We start from the raw sequence: 20437 nt of genomic DNA on the forward strand, positions 1-20437 counted from the left end.
CCCTATAGTAATCAATTGTCTATCCATTTGTCTGTCTGTCCTGTGCAAAGTGCTAAGCGTTAGTTATTGTGATAAGGTGATTGTTTGTCATCCATCCGCCGACAACACTTTACTTCAAACAACTTCTGCTCCTAACCCACTGGGACAGTTTCAACCAAATTTCACAGGATGTTCTTCGGGAGGTCCAATTCCAGATTCCTTATAAAAAAGTGGTTTCATGGGACGGGGCTAGTTTTTACTATATTCCTATATGGAAAATCTCGCTTCAAAAACCATTAACTTGATTTCAAAATATTTCCACAGAAATGTTCCTTAGGTGACCCATTGATCAAATTTATTGAGTATTTTCTTTATTTTATTACATGTTTTTTTATAATCTTTATTGATTTAAAATCATAGAATATGTGCTCTCTTGTGACAAGTTATATAACTCCAACTTAATTATTGCAAGAGTTATGGCCCTTAGTTACCGTTTTAAACAAATACATTTTTTTATGTTTTAATACGCCCGTTTAAGAAAACAGGAGTTATTATCCCCCATCGAATGGAAGATTTCGGGAGGGGGATATTGTTTTGGCGTTGTCCGTCCGGTACCATATCTTGGTAGGCATTGATCAGGAAATGATCAAACTTGGTCAGAATGTTCCCCTTGATCATATCTCAACCACTTTTAAAAGTGGGTCACATGGGATCAAAAACTAGGTCAGTAGGTCAAATCTTAGAAAAATCTTTGGAACATACTAGAGGCATTATACATGGTCAAATATTCATTAAACTGAATTAGAATGTTTTCCTTGATGAAATCTTGGACTTATTTATAACTGGGTCACATATGATCGAAAATTAGGTCACAAGGTCAAATCTTAGAAATGTTTGGTCCGGAATTGTAACGATTGGTCGGATTATGTTCAAACTTGGTCATGATGTACCCCTTGATTAAATATGGACCGCTTGTAAAAAAGGGGCATGTGCGGTCAAAAATTAGGTCACTAGGTCTAATTTTAGAAAAATCTTTGAAACACATTAGAGGCAATATGTATGGTCTTATATTCATGAAACTTGATCAGAATGTTTTCCTTGATGAACTCTTGGAGCTGTTTGAAACTGGGTTACATGTGATAAGAAATTAAGTCACTAGGTCAAATCTTTCAAAAATCTTGTCCGAAAACTATTTTATGGTGGTGTTTGGTCTGATTAAAATAAAAAATGGCCAGGTTAAATTTCGACTGCGTTTTAAAATTGGGTCATATGGGTCAAAAACTAGGTCACTAGCTCATATCTTACAGAAATCTTGGGAACACTCTAGAGGCAATACATCTGCTCTAATTTCCATGAAACTTAATCAGAATGCCTCGATGAAATCTTGGAATAGTTTGAAACTAGTAGGTCATGTGGGGTCATAAATGAGGTCACTGAGTCAAATCTTAAAAAAACCTTGTGGACACTCTAGAGGCTATATAATATTTTTTGCATATATCTGGACCAATCTTCATGAAACTTGATCAGAATGTTTGCCTTGATGAAATCTTAGATTAGTTTGGAACTGGGTAACATGGAGTCATAAACTAGGTTTCTTAGTCAATTCTAAATGTTACATTATATACAATTTTTTTTTTCTTTTTCAAACAGTTGCACTCAAACTCATATATATATATATTTCATCAACAATTGATTTCCATTCCTTGACTAAGCCCAATCAGGCGAGTGATATCAATTCAACGAATTTGCTTGTTGATTTATCTGCAGCGCAGGGCAGGATTCATCCAGTATGTTGTCTGGTCAATGACTTAATATCCCTTTGTCCAATCAGGTGATCAATATTTAGAGCCATCTTGGCCCATTAATGCCATAACAATTTAAGTCACTCAAGAGTTATCACACTTCAATTATAGAAATTACCTAAACTTTGTCTTGCCTAATCAATTATTTTTTAATCCTTTGTCCTATCATCACCAATTTTGGTCAGAATATATTGTACAGGTTCTATAACTAGCCATATTGCTTAAGAGTTATGACCAGTTAAGTGGCAAAAACTGTCTTAACAGTGTCCGTTCTCTAAAATTGGCTAAACGTACAACCACTTGTCACCAAACTTGATATTTTAAAATAAGGACGGGTGTATTTTGTGCCAGTTGGCACTCATTAATTACTTTCAACCATTGAAAATATTAATTTCATACATACACTTGCAGTCACAATGTGCTAATTTCTAACGAGGTATATAACTCCAACTTAAATATTTTAAGAGTAATTGTCCTTTGTATTTTTATAATTCATATTTTTTATTGATAACTTATCAACCAATTAAAGATATCCGCTAAAATCTTCATTCACTAACAGTCACAATGTGCTATTTCCTGGCGAGGCATATTACTCAAACTTAAATATTGCGAGAGTCATGGCACTTGTGTAACTTTTAAGAATTCCACATTTTTCATGTGTTTTTTTTCCTACAACCATTGAAGATATCATTTTCAAACATAAGAAACTTAATGAACATTACAATGTGCTCTCTAAAGGCAAGTAACACACAACATTAATTTCCTAAGATTTATGGTCCTTTGTAACTTTTAAAAGGTACACATGTTTTGTTTTATGTTTTAATACCTCACATAACATTATGCTCTTTTCTGATAAGTAATATTACTCCAACTTAAATATTGTAAGTGTTTTGGCACTTATTACTTTTGTTTCTTAATAAGTTTTAAACTATTGAAGATATTGACTTCAAACTTCATACACTTACTCGCAGCAACAATATGCTCATTCTGACAAGTTATAGAACTCAAATTGTGTGTCATTATACTTATGGCTCTTTTTAACTTATTTAAAAATAATACAGTTGTTCTGAATGCTAATATATTGAAACTTGAAACATCAATATAGAGATGGCAATGCAGCCTTATTGAAAGGGAAAAAAACAGATCCAATATTAACATGTGCATATAATAGTGATAAGTGGACGCAACTTACTTATTTAAAAAAGTAATACATGTACGCTGAGCATGTCCCTTTGCTTAATATTCCTCTGCTTAAACTTGTATGGTTTGGTTAGGGTATATAACATATTTAAATATAATCCAATGCATTTAAATATATCTGAAATATAAAACAGTCCTGATGAGATAGACTCATTTTCTTAGAATTGCTCATATTGCCATAGTAATTCAACTTCACTTTAAACATGCCCCTCAAACCAATCCCATACTCTAATATGCTATCATTAGGGGCCCTTGTCACATCGTGTGATGGCTCTTGTTTTGTCTAGTGCGCATTTTTAACTTCTTTGTCATGTGTCAACTTGACCTTCAAGATATAAATCGTCATATATTACCATGACATTTACAATCAAGTCGTCATGCATTTGACCTTGACCTTAAGGGTCACGGCTAAACAGGTCATTGCCATCATTTTCACTAAAATACTTCACCAGGTCATGTAATTATAATATCATGACGTAGACCTCTACGATGTAGGACGTATAATCCTATTATGCTGTTGTATTTTAAACTGAATTGTAGGAACATGGGTATTATGTATATTAAATAGCGAGTTACTTGTATAACTCGGTGGAATAGTTATAATGATACAACAGGATCTGCCTTTAATATAGGTGCGACCAGCCTATTGGTCCTTTCAGACATGGCGCAGAAATATACGTTAATCAACCAAATGCGTTACAACACATGCCTTGAAACGGCATTCCTGCCTAAAAGCGTTGTGAATGAATCTACGATCCCGACAAGCGGATAGTAATACCCATGGATTTACGATACATTCGCAATGTAATAACTACGTTACCCTTCACAAATAGGCCTTGGACGACCTTATCTAACGCCCAAATATTTGCTACAGCCCACGACATTGAGGCCAAGAGAGGGAACAACTCTGAAATGGTGACAGTTTGATAAGTTGAAGTTAACAAGCAATCTCGAGGTCCATTGCTCCCACAGTGGAAGACCATTGCCAAATCTGAAATCGTTAACTATCCCTTGTACTGTTGCGTCATAACTGAATGGTGACTCTATCCGTGTTGTGAACTGTTTAAATACTGCTGCAGAGTAAAATATTTGTTGAAGGTGATAAATCTGTACTGGATTAAAAGGACTGACATACTTTTATAGGATTGGTAACTTTAATTAAACTGATAAACAATCACGCCCTCGACCGGGCCTCTTATCTCTGAAGAGTTCATTGATTATTTTATCGTTGGTAATAAATCAAAACTAGACTATACTATTTCCACCGCGATATCGACACTATCCCGTGATACAGCGACTCAAACGGACTGATAAACGGACAAGATGGTTTTCAAAGTAGAAGATCCGGTAAGTGCATCTAATTTTTCTAATTTTACCTTTCGTTATATTGCTATTTATTATGTGAATTGTCTAATAAACTCATGAATAGCTTCAGGCGCATGCAAATACTACACGTATTTAACGACACTGAACTAATTTCCACGTATCGTTTATTAAACTAAACAAAGAAGGACAATAAACGTAAAGATGTGTACTTTCACACGTTTCAACGCCAGAACATGCTGGAATAAGTCGACTGTTTAATACATAGGTTAATATTTCGTATTAGCATGGGAACGTTGCACGTTGGTTTGAAGTTATCTGATATATCTATATGTTGACCGAGATTATTGACTTGACAGTTTACGTTTTTACCAACGTTACGTGAAAAAGAAATCTCAATTTCCTGGAATACCAGCGGTCTCAGTCACCCGGGACAGCAGCCTGGGACAAGATGGATTAGTTAAAGCGGTATTCTGTGAATTTCAGATACCGTGAACTATAGCAAACGGGTTAATAAATCGCATAAAAGTCTACGTACACGTTGCTAACACAGTATAACTATCGTAGAACCGGTTTGTATATTTAAGTAAAGGAGCGCTAAGATGCCTATGTCACTTTCTATACACGCTGGATATATTTAGTTCATTCGTACCAACTATTAGTAGCGTCTACTACATTCGAGATTTCGAGCAAAATACTAGTACCCCATTTGTTTTCGTATGTGTAGCACACTCTTGTGTATCGAATATTGCTCTAAACCTTATTGAATATCGAGCTAACCAAAACTGACTTTTCATTCTCAAAGCTGGCATACAGGTACCACGCCCACATAAAAGGAAAATAATCATGAATGAACTGGTTCCCCATAAAACACGTTATCTCTGACCCCACATTACAACTTGACATGGACGCTAGTATTCAAACAAACACCAATGTTATCAGGTTTGTGAAAGGACAGATTAGGACATTCTTCCTTTGTCCATCAATATCTTGTCTGTATGGCTTATATAGTTGCGTCACCATAGATACAGTTTGATTCTCATGTTAGGGTGTATGCATAGCGGTTAAGCGGTAACAAACTGCACTGAAGCTGGGATCAAACGTCAAGTAGCCCGTCATCCCCGTTGATTTCGTTAGTAACAATTTAACGTCTATGGGTGCGTCCTGATCATAGTAACAAGCCCCAGATCTGATGCGCATGAGTATATTTAAAAAATGCCAGAGTTACATCTTCTGCACTACAAGCGCTTAAATGATCACGGGAGACTCTATGCTACGTATGGTTTTATTCCGTTCATAAATGTGGATATTGACACCCAACTCTTGAAAGTTCGGCTAGTTTAGTAGACTACATATATAGATATCACATAGTTTCGGCCGGTCACTATATCTGAAAGGCAACAGTGACCGGTTAACCACATTTCGTTTGCCCGGGCTTATCGGTAGGCTGGCCGTGGCCCAAAATGACCACTTCGCTTTCTTTGTAAACTCGCCAAGATTTCTAACATTAAGGCCATAAATCGCACTTACTAAGATAAAAGACCACCTTAAACAATTTAATAAAACTATAAATGACTTCTCAGTTTGATGTTATTTAGCAATGCCGGATAATGTTAACGTTGCTGGTGATGACGCTATGATTATGGTTCAGTACATGCGTGCAGGGACATGTTCATGGAACGCATACACACACAAAAAACCTGCCAAATATGAAGTAGTACATTTATATTACTCATTATGCACGCAAATTTGTCTGGGTCACACCTTATCATTTCATCTATTGACCGATGATTTACCGTGTCTAATGATATCTTCCTGGGGCTTGACGGGCTTAGAATTATGTTTGCATAGACGTATGGGTGTTTGTCTCCTGAGTGGCAAGTTTAAACAAAACTGGATGTTTACTCTTTCGTCTGTTGGCGAAATAATGTATCTTTTGAGATCACTATTTCAATCTTCAAACCAATTTATTACGTTCGCGCCCACTTACATGGTTTTACAACCTGCACTGACACTTGTATTTCAATGCAAAGTGGGTTGAGGACAGAGTGCGTAGCATCAATGGTACTCTTTCAATCGACCCAAACTCATATTTTATTTACCCTGCTACATAAATCATAACCATTGACAAATCATTGATCGAGTCCCAAACCGCCGAAACTTCAATATGTATACGCATAGACATGTATCCATTTGTTCAACTTTTGGCTAGTTTGCACATAGAGGCATTATGATTGATCAACAGTTATTACTTCTTTAGGTTCGTTCTTCTTCTTCTGTAGTAATTTCTACGTTCAGATTATAAAAAGAGAGTAATGTAACGCATTTCCATACCTTGCCATTTCAGGATATTCCTTTTGTCCAGTACATGGACACAGACTGGATCCAGAAAATCAACATCAAAGGCAAAGCTCCGGCCGGCGCATCCAGGTACGTTGACAAACCCTCGAGCAGTTACCATAGCTTTGAGTTGACGGCACCGTCGTGGCAATCAGTATCATTCTCTTAAAATTGTTTGCGTATTGATGTACATGTTTTGTGTCTACCCGAACCAAAGAACGACGAGGCCTCAAGATAGATACATGTTGTGGCGGTAGTATAATTGTATATATTTCTACTGGAGAACGCGTTCTAGATATGGGTTTAGGGGTCAAACGCGATCATAATGAAACATTAACTCATGTTTTAGTACAATAAGGACATGCGGCGCTATATCTTTCATTATGGTTAATTAAACAAGCGCCTGGCAAAACAAATCGTCTTAATGCAGCTCTTGTGCGTATAAAAAAGAGCTGTGGCATGTTTCACACGAGCGCCGCGGAGCGAACACATCGCTGGCAACGTCACCAAGGCTAAACAAAAAGCTAAAATAAATTGTTCCGCTCTAACAAGCCTCTTTCGCCCACAGGTTTACAATCTACCTGCAGCAGGGACCGGAAGACGAGCCAGAAGAGGTCGCGTTCGTGTTTGACGCGCGCTTCAATTTCGGCGCTTCTCAGAACAAGATCGTAACTAACTGCAAGATCGATGGCGCCTGGCAGACGGAGGAGGACAAGGACTGTCCCTTCCCCTTCAATGAGGAGGAGGACTTCAAGATCAAGATCATCGTTGATGACGACTCATTTAAGGTATGGTATCAAACTCCTCGACTATTTATTTGATATCAGTTTTAATGACAGATCTCTTGAATTATGATCTCTCAGTGGGTCAGTTATGTGTAAACTGCGTCAAATCAGCATTTCTGATATCATTTTCCTCAAACTGACAACCTATCATCTAACACCTGTGTGTAATTTGTGATAAATTTTCTTAAAATAGAATGAGCTTTTATGACAGAACTAGATTAGACGCTGTTTAAATTAATATAATATGTATACAGCTATCAAGAGCTATCGCTTGTTGTCAACCAAAAACCTACACGTTTTAAATGTACAACTTGATTCACTGTTGTGTATTGTACAAGCACGTTATCTCTAACGTTCTTGTTTGAATTGCGTCAGTGAAACCGGGACATCCTGCACGTTTTATGCGTTTAGGCAAACCGTGATTTACAGCACGTAATATGCGATGTAGACAATTTTTTTTTATAAAACCAACATGAACTTTGCATTGACACTGCACGCCAAGTACTGGTTGCGTCGAAAATGATTCATGTATCAGCTTGCTCATGGTGAAATAGTAACGGGGTGTTGTTTAAGAGAAGGAACTGATTAAGTCTACTAATATGAAATGGATTTGCGCTTTAAGCTCCATTTACGACAGGTTATATGTACATGCATGTTTGTCTTTAATTTCATAACCATGCATGGGTGTAATTGCTGGACAGGACATGTTTGTTCTTGGACTTATAGCCACAGCTATACCTGTAGGATGTAACTGTTTGTTTATGGATTGATTCATGTAAGATGAGAAGAATTCTTGTTCGTTGACTAATGGCCACAGCCTGTTGGAAAGAATTATTTGCTTATGGTCTTATACCTGTAGGATAAGAATAATGCTTGTTTGTGGACTAATGACCACGGTGCATTTACAGATAATTTCTGTCCATGTATTTGCTTGTAATTGAATGTCCTCAGGTGTGTTTGTCCATGGTTAACTGTCCACATGTGTAATCCTTGTCCATGATTCAATATACCTGTATTTGCAGGTGAAGGTAAATGGTGAGGATTTACTGGAGTATGAGCAGAAGCTGTCCGCGAAGACCATCAACTGCATCCGCATCCAGAACGACGTGAAGCTCACATCCGTCAAACTCCAGTAGCCACCTTATAAGAAATTACACTGACCACTGGCCAGGCCCGAGTTCCAGCTGTGACTTTCAATAATAAAGATATTCTTAACTGGCCGAATAATTGTAGCAAGTTTAGAGGAAAAAATGTTTACATATACGAGGACAACTTGATCAACCGAATCGCGAGTTTGTTGAAAGGCGTATAGAAAGAATGCTATTGATGAAATGTTCTATAACGGAACGCATGCGGCTGCTCTTGGCTTAGCTTGACCAGTGGTCTTGGATTGTTTTTCCATCTGTAGGCAGCAGACTTATTTCTCCAGGTGGCTGTGACCTTATGATACTCCTCTTATTTTTGTACTGTTAATTGTTCTTTTGTATAACTGATATATCACCTTCTAACATACTATTCCATAGCTTTGTTTAGAAGTCAAGCCATCTGGTATGTTATACACAGACCATCAGATGTTTTTGAATCTATCATATTGAAACTTTATAATTATTTATTTAATTGAAACAATACCAAGCCTTCATTATGTAAATCATCAACTTGTAAGGCATCTATGGAATAGACAGGCAGCAATTTAATTGGTCCATTTGTTTACTTGTTAAAAGCTTTATTATTGGTGCTAATGTATTCTGATGTATTGGGCATTTTACTATACAACTGAATAAAATAACTAATAAGTCTATACTGTTGGCTTTGTTGTTTTCCTGCAAGTACAGGGCACTAGTTCATGCATAAACTGATCAACATATCAACAATGTAGTTTTCATTTCTTTAATAATAATTTATTTATGTTTCTTTGCATCTTGAATTTTGATTGCACAATATACAAATGTAAAAACAAACAAAAACAAAATATAAAACATTAAAAACAAACTTGTCATCAAATTGGTTGATAGTTAGTTGCCTTGTTATATTGGAATAGTTCAAGTTATTATGGCATGCATGTACAATGCACATAAATGTACATGTTTCATATAATATACATATTATATGTACTGTTGTATCTGGCAAGAAAGAACTACATATACACACATACATAGATGCAAGGGTACTTAAAACAGTTCTGTTATATGGTAAATGTCATGTAGACCATAACATGTACACACAATCACTTTGTTGTAACCCCACAATATATGACCCCTGTAGATACAGGCATTTCTGTATTCCTTCTAACCATTATCTTTAACTGTCAGAGTAGTCTGCCCTTGGTACATGTTCAAGGCACTGGCACATTTATTTTTACAGGTCATTTCTAGTATTACATATACGCCCATAAACACAGACACTTTAAATTGAATTGTTTATTTAATAACTTAAGTTCTTACTTAATTCCATGGTCAAAATATTGGCCAGTATACATTAGATGTATATACTATAAATTATACAAAATATTACTCCATCAACTTCTATGAGTTTCATGTTTTGCAGTTAAGGCTTGACCGACATGTTCCAACAAAGGTTTTGAGAAAATAGGTTAAGTTTACCATGTTATATCATTTATAACAGACCATTTTGAAGTACAATCGTTCGTATGTGAGGTTGTCTACGAAAACGAGTCCTGTTGACGTGTTCCAGTTAACAGCAAGAACAATCTTCTACCAAGAGATATGTTTACAAATAAACTTATAACAATGAGTATAATTTAATACAAGATCCTTTTCGAAATTATGTAAAACATTGCCTTCTTAAGAGGCATGAAACCTTGAAAAGATGAAAAGGTATCTTTTCCTCCATAGGACTAATTTTCACTTAAAACATCACATATATCTGTCTTTGACAAAGAAGTGTAACATTAAAAAGAACTACACATATATACATGCATATATCTGTCTTTGACAAGGTGTAATATTTTGAACACCTTTGCAACCTAAACTGAAGTTTGGTCCCTTTGGTGTAATTATATTGCTGAAAATACCCTTAACTTTATAACAAAATGATACAACACAAGCTACATCAGATACAACACTATTGCACCAATCCCGCACTTAACATATTGATATAGTAGAATTAAAATGCAAACTTATCAACATATATGATATGAACGTTCAGTTATGGCAAGTAGAAAGTCATTTGATGAAATCCTGAAAGTCTTGAATACAAACAGGAAGTTCACACTAACTAATAAATGGTATAGTTAAGATTAATAATATCATAATAAGAATAACTAACCCATAACTTCAGGCTGTAGGGACGTGCTTGTTTAAGCTATGGTTTAATGATTTCAGACATATTGGATTGGAAACGATGTTGATTTATATATCATGACCAAATACAACTGCCCTTACAAATACAACTGCCCTTATCAAATTTCTCAACACTAATATTACTCTTAGATGCCGGTAATGAGGCCGAGAGCATGATCTCTACACTTAATTTGAATGCCCAGAATAACAAACTGTGCGGAACAGGTGTTGTAATTACTCTTATAATTTCACTCCGGTCTGTTTAAAATTAGTCATGAGCAAGTCCCACGTGCTTACATGACAGTTAAAATGGCTACCAGAATGAGATGTAGTGAGTAAACCAGGTGTTAAATATGTATTATTGGAAAGTTTTGAGTACAAGCTTACAAGCTCTTATTTTTCCAATCAGGTATTTCTGTTATATAATATTCACAAACTAAAATTACCAAACTGGCCAGAAATGTGTTGAGTTTAAACAGCATCTGGATGGGAGCTTTGTGATCTATACTGAGTCATAGAACTTAGAAGCATAAACAAGTACAAAATGAGACATGCCAGAATGTTAATATAGACCTTATTACTAAGTAGCATAAAAAGTAGATCTTAATAACTATCAGCCAACAACATAAATTTACTACCTCAACTTTTGTTCCCAAACTGACACCTATACTGGTTTGTATCTTATATCTGATAGACAGGCCTTATAAGTCCGTGTCTGATCAACGATACCCTGAGTCTGAGTGTTATCCCAAAGTCTTAGACATGGTAAGATGACGTCTACAGTTGCAGATCAAAAGTAAATTGTCTGCCTTCAGCGGCGAGCCACAGACATCCATGGATGTGAACAACCCGAGAAATGCTGTGACACTGACTACTGTCTATTATATATGAATTCTTATTGTGTCAGTTTAGCAGATGAGCCTGATAAGCCCATTGTCTGCTCCCAGCAGCAGGCTCCGGTTGAGGGGCAGGATCTCCATGCTTGTTAGGACCCCCTTGAAAACCTCGCTACGCAGCTTTGTGCTGGTAAAGTTGGCCTGAATAACAGAAATATTATGGCCTTAAGGTTTTACAAGCGAAAATAAAAACAACAACAAGGGAATTCAAAATCATTTTAGAGTTTATAGAGTTCTGGCGAACACAAGATCGGGATGTACAGTAAAAAAGACAGACAGATAAACAAAGTGGAAACTACATACTCTGCCATTGGGGAGCAGGGAACATAACACTAGGTAAAAATATATCAATATAATTATATAGCTGATCCCCCCCTCATATTCAAGGAGCAATAAATGATATCAGAAGAATGACTGGAAGAGAATGTTTTTGAAACCAGTGATTGTGTGATTGATTATAATTTGAAATGGGACTGATTATAATTTGAAATCCCATATGAATATCAATAAAAGGTCAGTATGAGAAGAATTTTATTAGTTGCAAAATAGCTGCAAAAAAAAGTTTCCGAGTGCATATTTATGTAGAATTGAAAACAGTCTTGATTTTTCTATAAACCCATCCAAATTTAAACACATTTCATATTCATGTATTTCATACGAGTAGTTAAATATGATTATAAAATAGAACATAGCATTTCATACTGGCTGAAATATTGCTAAAATATACAAGAAGAACAAAAAGGTTTTTTGACAGTGATGAGATTGTAGACAAGATCTCAGTACCAGCACAGACATGTCACAAGCATATTTAACAGGGATCATATTTTCTCTGCTGATACTGACCACTATAATACAAATCTTCCATGTACCAGGTCACGCGATGTCAAGTTTTTGCACAATAATGCACAAGTGCATCTCAATGCACTGGCTACATAATATTTGCAACAGCACAATCTCAAAGTTATGCGATCTTCTCAATTCAGGCCAGACCTAAAACCTGGAGACTTCTGATTGAATCCCCACGTCAAGTCCTGTCTATGCGGACATCCTTTGAAGACATGCAGTGCCATTGCGATAGGGAGTGCCTTATACCAGTGTATAAACAGTATACCAAAAGGAGAGTTTGCAAAGGCATTTTCAAACTTGATTTTACCACTCAAAAAGTGTGTGGATACCAAGAGAAAATATTTTGACGGGATAATACTGCACAGACACAATCTTTAACGTTAACGGCTGCTGTTGAAACTACATTTTAAATGCTCCTCATAAAAAGCACCAACCTGAGTGTCTACAGCAGTGTGGACCCCTATCTTGTTGCTGGTGCTGGCACTCACTATTTGGTTCTTGTAGAAGTTCACACAGTGGACTGGTTCCGTATGACCTAGAAACACATACATGTATAAGGTCTGTGTACTGTGGAAACATATGCTAGAGTTTCAAACCAGAAGGTAGATATATATAGTATAAGGTATATGAACTGGTTATAGGAAACTTAAACACCAACATTCATTATGTCCAGAAAAAAGCAATTGTTATCTTCTACTACACAGTCACTAGTATTATTAACGGAACAACAATGGACATAGACTAAGAACATCCTGATATCATATTTGAGAAAATGAATAAGCATTACTTGTAAGAACAATGGTCATAATACGACAAAAGCTTATTTTAACAGAAGACATTTACCACCCATGTTTATAAAGTGAAAAAGCAAAGAAAGTGTTTTACCTCTAAAGCTGCAGAGTTCCTTGGTGGAGCCGTCTACAGGCCAAAGTTTCATGGTCAGGTCAAAGGCCGTGGACAGGAATGATGTCTTGTTATGGGCCTTCAACTGAAATGAAATGAATTTTTCTTCTTTTGTTCTCAACATATTTTATTTTTGAAAGAAACATACAAAGTATGCAAGGTCATATATACAGTATCAAAATATAGGACTGGACTGAAAGATGGTAAACAACTTATGAAAGTCCTTTCCCACTAATTTAGTATGTGAAGTGGTAAAGCATATCATGGCGTTTCAGTTAATATTAACTTGTAAATATTAACATTTATTTAAACATTTATCAGACCATCCAAAACAATCTGTTTCTGATATAAATACTAAAAAATATGGGTAGGTAGGTTGGAATAGTTAAGAATCTGAATATCATTTTTACACCGAAACCTATCATTTGTGCAAGGAACTAATGGAAATACATGTATATCCCAATAGGAAAAAACAATAATGGTAACTTTTCTAAAAACATTGACCACAAACATATAAGGGTGAGAGCAAAACATTAGGGTAGGTCTAAAAAATGGAAACGAATAAAAGTTCTTTATACGCATTAGGCATTACCGCATTAGGCATTAATGTATAAAGTACTATCCCTTGATTATTGTATAGTTTTTATCAATTTCCAATTTTTAAATAATAGACTTCCGTGTGATCAGGCTGTTTAAGGTAGCTGTGTTCTTACCTGTAATATCTCGCCATCATGGGCCTTCCATGTGCCCAGCAGTATGCCAGTGTGGAGACTGAGTAGGGAAATCACGCCCGCTGAAAACCCTACTGCCACCCATGACCCATCAGGGCTGGTTGCTATGTTCCTTATCAAGCCTGTATACGATAAATGCTATATGTTATTGTGCACAAAATATTCATGAAATCATATCAACAAAATCATGAAAAAAATAAATACATTATATAACTACATGGATACAATTTTAAAGTAATTTTATTAGAAATTTCATAATTTAAAACTATTATAAATGAAACTGTGGAAATTAGCATCAAGACATCGATTGAAAGTAAAAGCTATAACACTTATAATGGAATACTTTACTTGCAGACATCCATATATCATATCTGTTTTAAACAACTAAAGACAAAGCCATAGTCATGTGTTTTATACATGCAAGTCCAAATGCCTACAAGTACTTGAGAATAAGAAGAATTTTTACCATGTGATCCAATGACACACTTGTATTCATGTGCATATCTGGCTGACCTCATGTCCAGGAACCTGCAATACAGTGTGAGTTTTGTGAGTCGGAATGACAATTATCGGATATGCAAAACCACACATATTATTACTACACAAGTTTTCATGCTACCTTTGTTTTCCATTGAGCAAAACAAACTGATGACTTTGTATGATGAATGCATGTATCTACATGTATGGGCACAATATTCAGCAGACAATAATTTGTGTTCATATAATTTACAATGAGCATATTCTTACCTGAGTGTGTTATCTGTAGTAGCTGTGACCACCACGGTGCTGGGTCCGGGGATTGGGGCAAGGGCGATCACAGGACTGTATTTTTGTGATTCCAGCTGACGCACAGGGTCTCCTGTGAATGGGTCCCACACCTGAACACAGTGGACAGTATTGTTAATATTATAGTATTAAGACCAGGGAGGTATACAGGATACACTTATGGGACAGCTGCCCTGGCATTCCAGAGAACTGGTCTTATACCCCAATAGAAATAAGTCAATTTAATGATAAATATGAGAAATACAGTTTGATTTAATGTTGATTATATCTAGGGATGCAAACGAATATTCGAATATTTGATCAAATGTTTGGTATACGAATGTCAAAATCAGTATTCGAATATTCAATGATTTGTTCAATAAATATAAGAATAAATATTTTGCCTTCAACTCTGTTGTTGTGTTTAAAATTCGTTTGTCTTGTTTTTACAACGATTGTCCCATAATACCAGAGGTGTGAATGTGATGATAATACACTATACATGCGTCATATGTCATTTAGGGACATATCATAGGGTACTTTAAAAAGTCCCCGTAATTTTACAATAACTGGCTGTAAGTCAAGTGAAACAAAAATCCAATTATTTTCGGTAAATTAAATGCCTCTACTAATTAAGGAATAAACTAGTTCCAGAGTTGTTTTTTTTTTTGTTTTTTTTTCTAGTAGAGGTCAATCCCAGAACGAGGCCGTTCGTCCCACGGAAAGACCCTCCATTGGCGTATGGCGCAATTTGACCAGAAATCCATCGAAGTTCACGTTGTTTACAAATATGAAGGCAGAGGAATATAAATTCAAATATTATGTATTACTTTTTGTCTTTCTGAAATGAGGAATTTCAGAGGCTCATTTGGTGAAATTCAGGGTCGGCTGTGCGTAGCGGTTACAACAAAGTAGAACTAAAATGCCCCGGCTGTTACTTAAGCGAATATTATAATAGTTTACTACAAGTTTTAAAATATGTAGTTTGGTAATCAAATATTCGAAAATTCGTTCGAAAGAATTACCGAATATTCGAATATCAATTTTTTCATTTGTTTGCATCCCTAATTATATCATAATGATATGCAAACCTGTTTTTTTATTGGTAATCTCATGAATCTAAAAATAACAATATCATTGCATGAATTCATAACTTATCATTTCATGACTAGACAAAATATGTAGTAACACTTCTTACATGGACTGTACTATCACAGGAGGCGACCAGTTTCTGGTTCTCCATGTAGGCGACAGAAAATACTGACTTCTTGTGGAGGTTATATGAAAATTGGCTCCGGCATCTGAAATATGCAATAAAAAAAAAATGTTTAAGGGTGATGACAAAGCCTTGTCATATATAGAAGTTTAAAGCCCATAAAAACAATGAAATTAAGAAATCCTACCTCCCTGTTCCATCCCCAAAGCTTTGTATGGACCAGAGTTTCACTGTTTTGTCCTTGCTGGCACTGATGAAGGAGTTCTCATTGTCCAGTCTTGTTATACATCGAATACTGTTGGTGTGGCCTACAGGGGAGAGATGTTGGTTGTACATCCAATTGGCTTAAACTCTAACTTAAACACAATGTCAATTACCTTATTGCTTTTTCTAGATCACTGGCCCATTGCCAACATTTATTCATTTCTATATTCAAATTATGCACTGATTGTTTTAAACTGTGTCAAGGTTAAACGCTGTTAACATCATTTTGGTTGACTTAAAGCTTTATTGCTCTGGATGGTCCTTGAACACACCTGTATTCAGCAGTATTTCTCACAGGATTTGAGACAACTGTTTCAGCTGCGTTTGTTTAATTTAAGTATATGGTTATAGTTTACACTAGTTAGTTAGTTAAAGATGCCTTTTACAGCATTGTTTACTTCAACTAAGTTTTCAAAAAGCAGCGCAATGTTGTATACACCAACTAAAAAAACAAGGAATAGTTCCAGTTTACGACAATTTACAAAGAATTTGCAAATTAAACTCTGAACCATTAAGTGAACATTCCTAGTTCATGTCTTAAAGTAAAGGAAGCCACAACCTGGTTTATATTGTTAGTAAAATTATGTGAACACGTGAGTGTCGAAGTTGAAATGTAGGTGTTTTTGTAAAAACATTTTATATAATATCTAATTCACCTTGGAATGTCTGAAGTTTTATCTGCTTGAAATTGAACAGTGTGTCTCTCTCATTCAGACCTGGAACAAACAAGCCACAAGATGAATGCTTACATATTACTAAATACATGTAAAGACATGCAATGATACTGTACAGGATTCATGTTAGTTTAAATACCATTACTAGAAATTTATTCTTTTACAATGATGTTTGCGATCTTACCAAGCTCATGTTCCCAGTAGGCGAGCCAGTTGCCCTTCAAATGTCTGAGATTTTTGTGTTCAAGGTCATCACTGGAAATTCATGTGTATATAGGTCAATATATTAAAAATATCATCTTACAGGTTGAATGTTGATTACTAACAACGGCTGTTAAAATAAGTTACAGGCCTGATAGTTTTTTGATACTTTCATTTAAAATTAAACAAAGAAAAGTAATATCTGAGCATAATAAGCTTATTACAAGGATCAAATTTTGAATCATAACCCACTGTATAGAGCTAGTATAAATTCTTGGGTAAAAACAAGGTATTTTAAGGGAAGACAAATTGTTTTAAACAATATTGAATATTTACAAATCTCCATTACCAAGGAGCAGTACCAAATACACTAAGCACCCAAAAAAGCGAGACTTACCTACGGGTGTCCTCGGGGTCAATACGAAGGATGCCTCGGTGTTTGGCATGGGGTCGAAGGCGGATCACCTCCGGACTTGGGGTCGGGGCAGGGTCCTCCTGTAGACACAGCTGGTTCCCAACAAGGGCTACATTGCTGCCTAGATCTGTATCAGCCTGTGTACCAGAGAGGTCTGCTGGGCTCATGTCTGATGGAACTGGACCAGTGGGGTCTACAGGGTCGAGATATGTGAAAAAATTGTAAACAACGACACATATTATTTGGTACGACAGAAGAATCCGAACACACATAGTTACCATTATGAAAAGCAGAGCATAAACTTAATGATACTGATTAATTTTGCCATAAAAATTGTTTATCTTGTGCACTCTTATTTTCTTTAAATCTTTAATAATGGCAACAAGAGCAACTCAAGATGTTTAGACTTTGTTTGGGCATTTAAAACTCAGTCCCAATTATGCCTCATCTCAATCCAAGCTCACCTTCATTATTATCACTATAGAGGGCACTGTCATATTGGGCACACAGCCGTCGGATCAGGTCGTCATTGGGTAGGGCTCCCTCCATGTGGTGACTGGAATATCATCATTTCATAAGACTGGAGATCAAAACATTAGCTTGTTCCATTACAGAGTATTAAATGAAATGAGGAAATCAATCACTTGCAGGTACCGAATGTTTGTCTGAATTATGATAATGACCTAAAACTAAAGCTTAAGCAAAGTCGCAATAAACAAGTATCAGATAATGGTAACATTCCTCTTTAAATAACCAGATGAGCTAAAGATTCTTTTTATTTGTGCAACTTTTTTCTATCAAAAATCTGTACATATAGCACATGTTTTACACTTACCTTCCAAACACGGATGTGAGGGGAATATATGCCGCCAGTGCCAGCTCGGGGCTATACGTCTGTCTGAACTCAGACAGTAGGATCTCCTGGCTGGTCGACCGCCCATCTACCTCATCTGCAATGGAAACAGGATAAATTCAATACATATAGTACAGCCTCCAAAACTCTCAGTACAGTGGCATGGATTTATTTTTATTAAACTTTTTAGGTTTTTTAAAGTACAAACGGAATTAATGTTTCAAGACTTTATTCAATATGAAAGTCAACAATACAGTAATAAATGAGATCATGAGGTTTCCCCCTTTGAAAAAATCACCACTCTGTTGTGATAAAATGAAGCCAACCTACCTCGGTCATCCATCGTGTGTATATCAGTGAGGCTGTAGTTCAACCAGGGGGCACGCCATTTCTTCACGTGGTCTGTGGGCCTTGGGGACGTGTTGATGTTGACTGGAGAACCAATCATAACCTGGTTTGTGACAGTGTCCATCTTGATGTTTAGATACGACTCATCCACTGAACTTGTGTCTGTGAATGAGAACAGTCTTATACAGTTTGAAGCAATTTTGTTTCAGCTATGCATCTGTGGGCCAGATGGGGGAGGGGATAATTGGACAAATTTTCTTATTGATAATTGAATCAAAATGGACATCTACTTGATCATCAAATCAGAAATAATCACAGAGTATTTTCATACTAAATATTGTTATGATTTTTATATTTATTTCAACAACTTCTATGATTTACAAATTCAAAAACTTAACAAACATATTGAATGACTGAACAAGAGGCCCAAAAGGGCCTATGCTCTACTGGCATGGCTCTTATGGTCATTTTCAATCCAGAGCATGTACGTTTGAGTAATAGGCAACAAATATATAGTTCACTTTTAGTGTTTGGGTTAGCTGAAAATGCTGCACATTCAACATCTGAGGACAGGAAGCGTTGTAAGCAGATTAGTTGCATGAACTATTTTAATATGTGCCAAGTAAAGGTAATCTGAGGGTAAAAAAATATTTGCTTTCAAAACTGTACTCATTGTCAAGAGTTCATTTCTGTAGCTTTAAAAATAAAAAGTTGGGCAAAGGTCAAAGTTATGGACATCCGAGGACAACATTAATGCTTGTTTGGAAAACTGTTCACATGGTCAAAATTTTAATACTTTCAAATTCCATAATCTAGGCATGCATGGTCGGATCTGGCTGGTTTACAAAAGGAACCAAGTTCTAATGGATATCTAAATACTGTACAAGTTTCATCGAGATACAATCAAAACTGAAGACTGTATCGTGTTCACAAGCTAGTGTTTACACAATAGCATTTTTTTTATACTATCAAGGGCCATAATCTAGGCATGCATGGGCGTATCTGGCTGGTTTTCGAAAGGAACCGAGCTCTAATGGATATCTAAATACTGTACAAGTTTCATCGAGATACAATCAGAAATGAAGACTGTATCGTGTTCACAACCAATTGTTTACACAATAGCACATAACCATCGCATAAGCTCTTCTGGCCTTTGGCCAGTAGAGCTAAAAATAGAAGAAAACAAGAGCTGTCACAGTATGTGACGAATGCCCCCGAATGTGACATTGACCTATGAACAAGGTCAGTACATGAAAAGTTGATCTTGCCTTTACGTGTCAAATACATATGGCAAGTTATTTTAAATTGCCTCTGAAAATAAAAAAAACACCCATATATGACAACCTACACTCTTATGTCCTTATATTCAGCATTCCATTGTGAATAAACACTCAGTGTATCTTTCACCTTAGAGGTAGGGACATGGGTCTTGCACGCGACACGTCCTCTTGGTATGTCGAACACATGTGGCAAGTTATTTTAAAATCTGTCAATACAAGGGAAAATTACAGCCCGGACACGACAACCTATATGCTATGTCCTTATATGCAGCACTCCATTGTGAATAAACACTAAGTGTAACCGTGACCATAGAGAT

General features: G+C 36.0%; 2 protein-coding genes across 2 annotated transcripts in view; one reads left to right on the forward strand and one right to left on the reverse strand.

Moving 5' to 3' along the window:
- Nucleotides 1-4008: 4008 nt before the first annotated feature.
- Nucleotides 4009-9225, forward strand: LOC128208102 (beta-galactoside-binding lectin-like). The gene is made up of 4 exons (XM_052911445.1): nucleotides 4009-4328; nucleotides 6652-6734; nucleotides 7213-7432; nucleotides 8452-9225. Exons 1-4 carry the CDS (start codon nucleotides 4305-4307, stop codon nucleotides 8563-8565), a joined length of 441 nt encoding a protein of 146 aa, XP_052767405.1. The 5' UTR covers nucleotides 4009-4304; the 3' UTR covers nucleotides 8566-9225.
- Nucleotides 9226-9302: 77 nt separating this feature from the next.
- LOC128208101 (WD repeat-containing protein 81-like) overlaps nucleotides 9303-20437 on the reverse strand; it is a 31983-nt gene continuing 20848 nt past the window's right edge. The window contains exons 15-28 of the mRNA XM_052911444.1: nucleotides 18823-19002; nucleotides 18475-18589; nucleotides 18104-18195; nucleotides 17622-17832; nucleotides 17208-17278; nucleotides 17006-17065; nucleotides 16273-16393; nucleotides 16068-16170; nucleotides 14852-14982; nucleotides 14571-14632; nucleotides 14087-14226; nucleotides 13356-13458; nucleotides 12905-13005; nucleotides 9303-11765 (exon numbers count right to left, since the gene is read on the reverse strand). Of these exons, the coding sequence (XP_052767404.1) occupies nucleotides 11637-11765; nucleotides 12905-13005; nucleotides 13356-13458; nucleotides 14087-14226; nucleotides 14571-14632; nucleotides 14852-14982; nucleotides 16068-16170; nucleotides 16273-16393; nucleotides 17006-17065; nucleotides 17208-17278; nucleotides 17622-17832; nucleotides 18104-18195; nucleotides 18475-18589; nucleotides 18823-19002 (1619 nt within the window). The 3' untranslated portion in view covers nucleotides 9303-11636. The remainder of the gene's footprint in view (nucleotides 11766-12904; nucleotides 13006-13355; nucleotides 13459-14086; nucleotides 14227-14570; nucleotides 14633-14851; nucleotides 14983-16067; nucleotides 16171-16272; nucleotides 16394-17005; nucleotides 17066-17207; nucleotides 17279-17621; nucleotides 17833-18103; nucleotides 18196-18474; nucleotides 18590-18822; nucleotides 19003-20437) is intronic.

The sequence above is a fragment of the Mya arenaria genome, chromosome 11 (genome assembly GCF_026914265.1).
Source record: "Mya arenaria isolate MELC-2E11 chromosome 11, ASM2691426v1".
NCBI lineage: Eukaryota > Metazoa > Mollusca > Bivalvia > Myida > Myidae > Mya > Mya arenaria.

Excerpts from the sequence above, each read along its gene's own strand:
- LOC128208102 (XM_052911445.1), top strand. The coding sequence starts at position 4,305 with ATGGTTTTCAAAGTAGAAGATCCG. Across the intron at positions 4,329-6,651 it reads TTTTCAAAGTAGAAGATCCG|GATATTCCTTTTGTCCAGTA; the intron begins GTAAGTGCATCT and ends TTGCCATTTCAG. Across the intron at positions 7,433-8,451 it reads TTGATGACGACTCATTTAAG|GTGAAGGTAAATGGTGAGGA; the intron begins GTATGGTATCAA and ends CTGTATTTGCAG.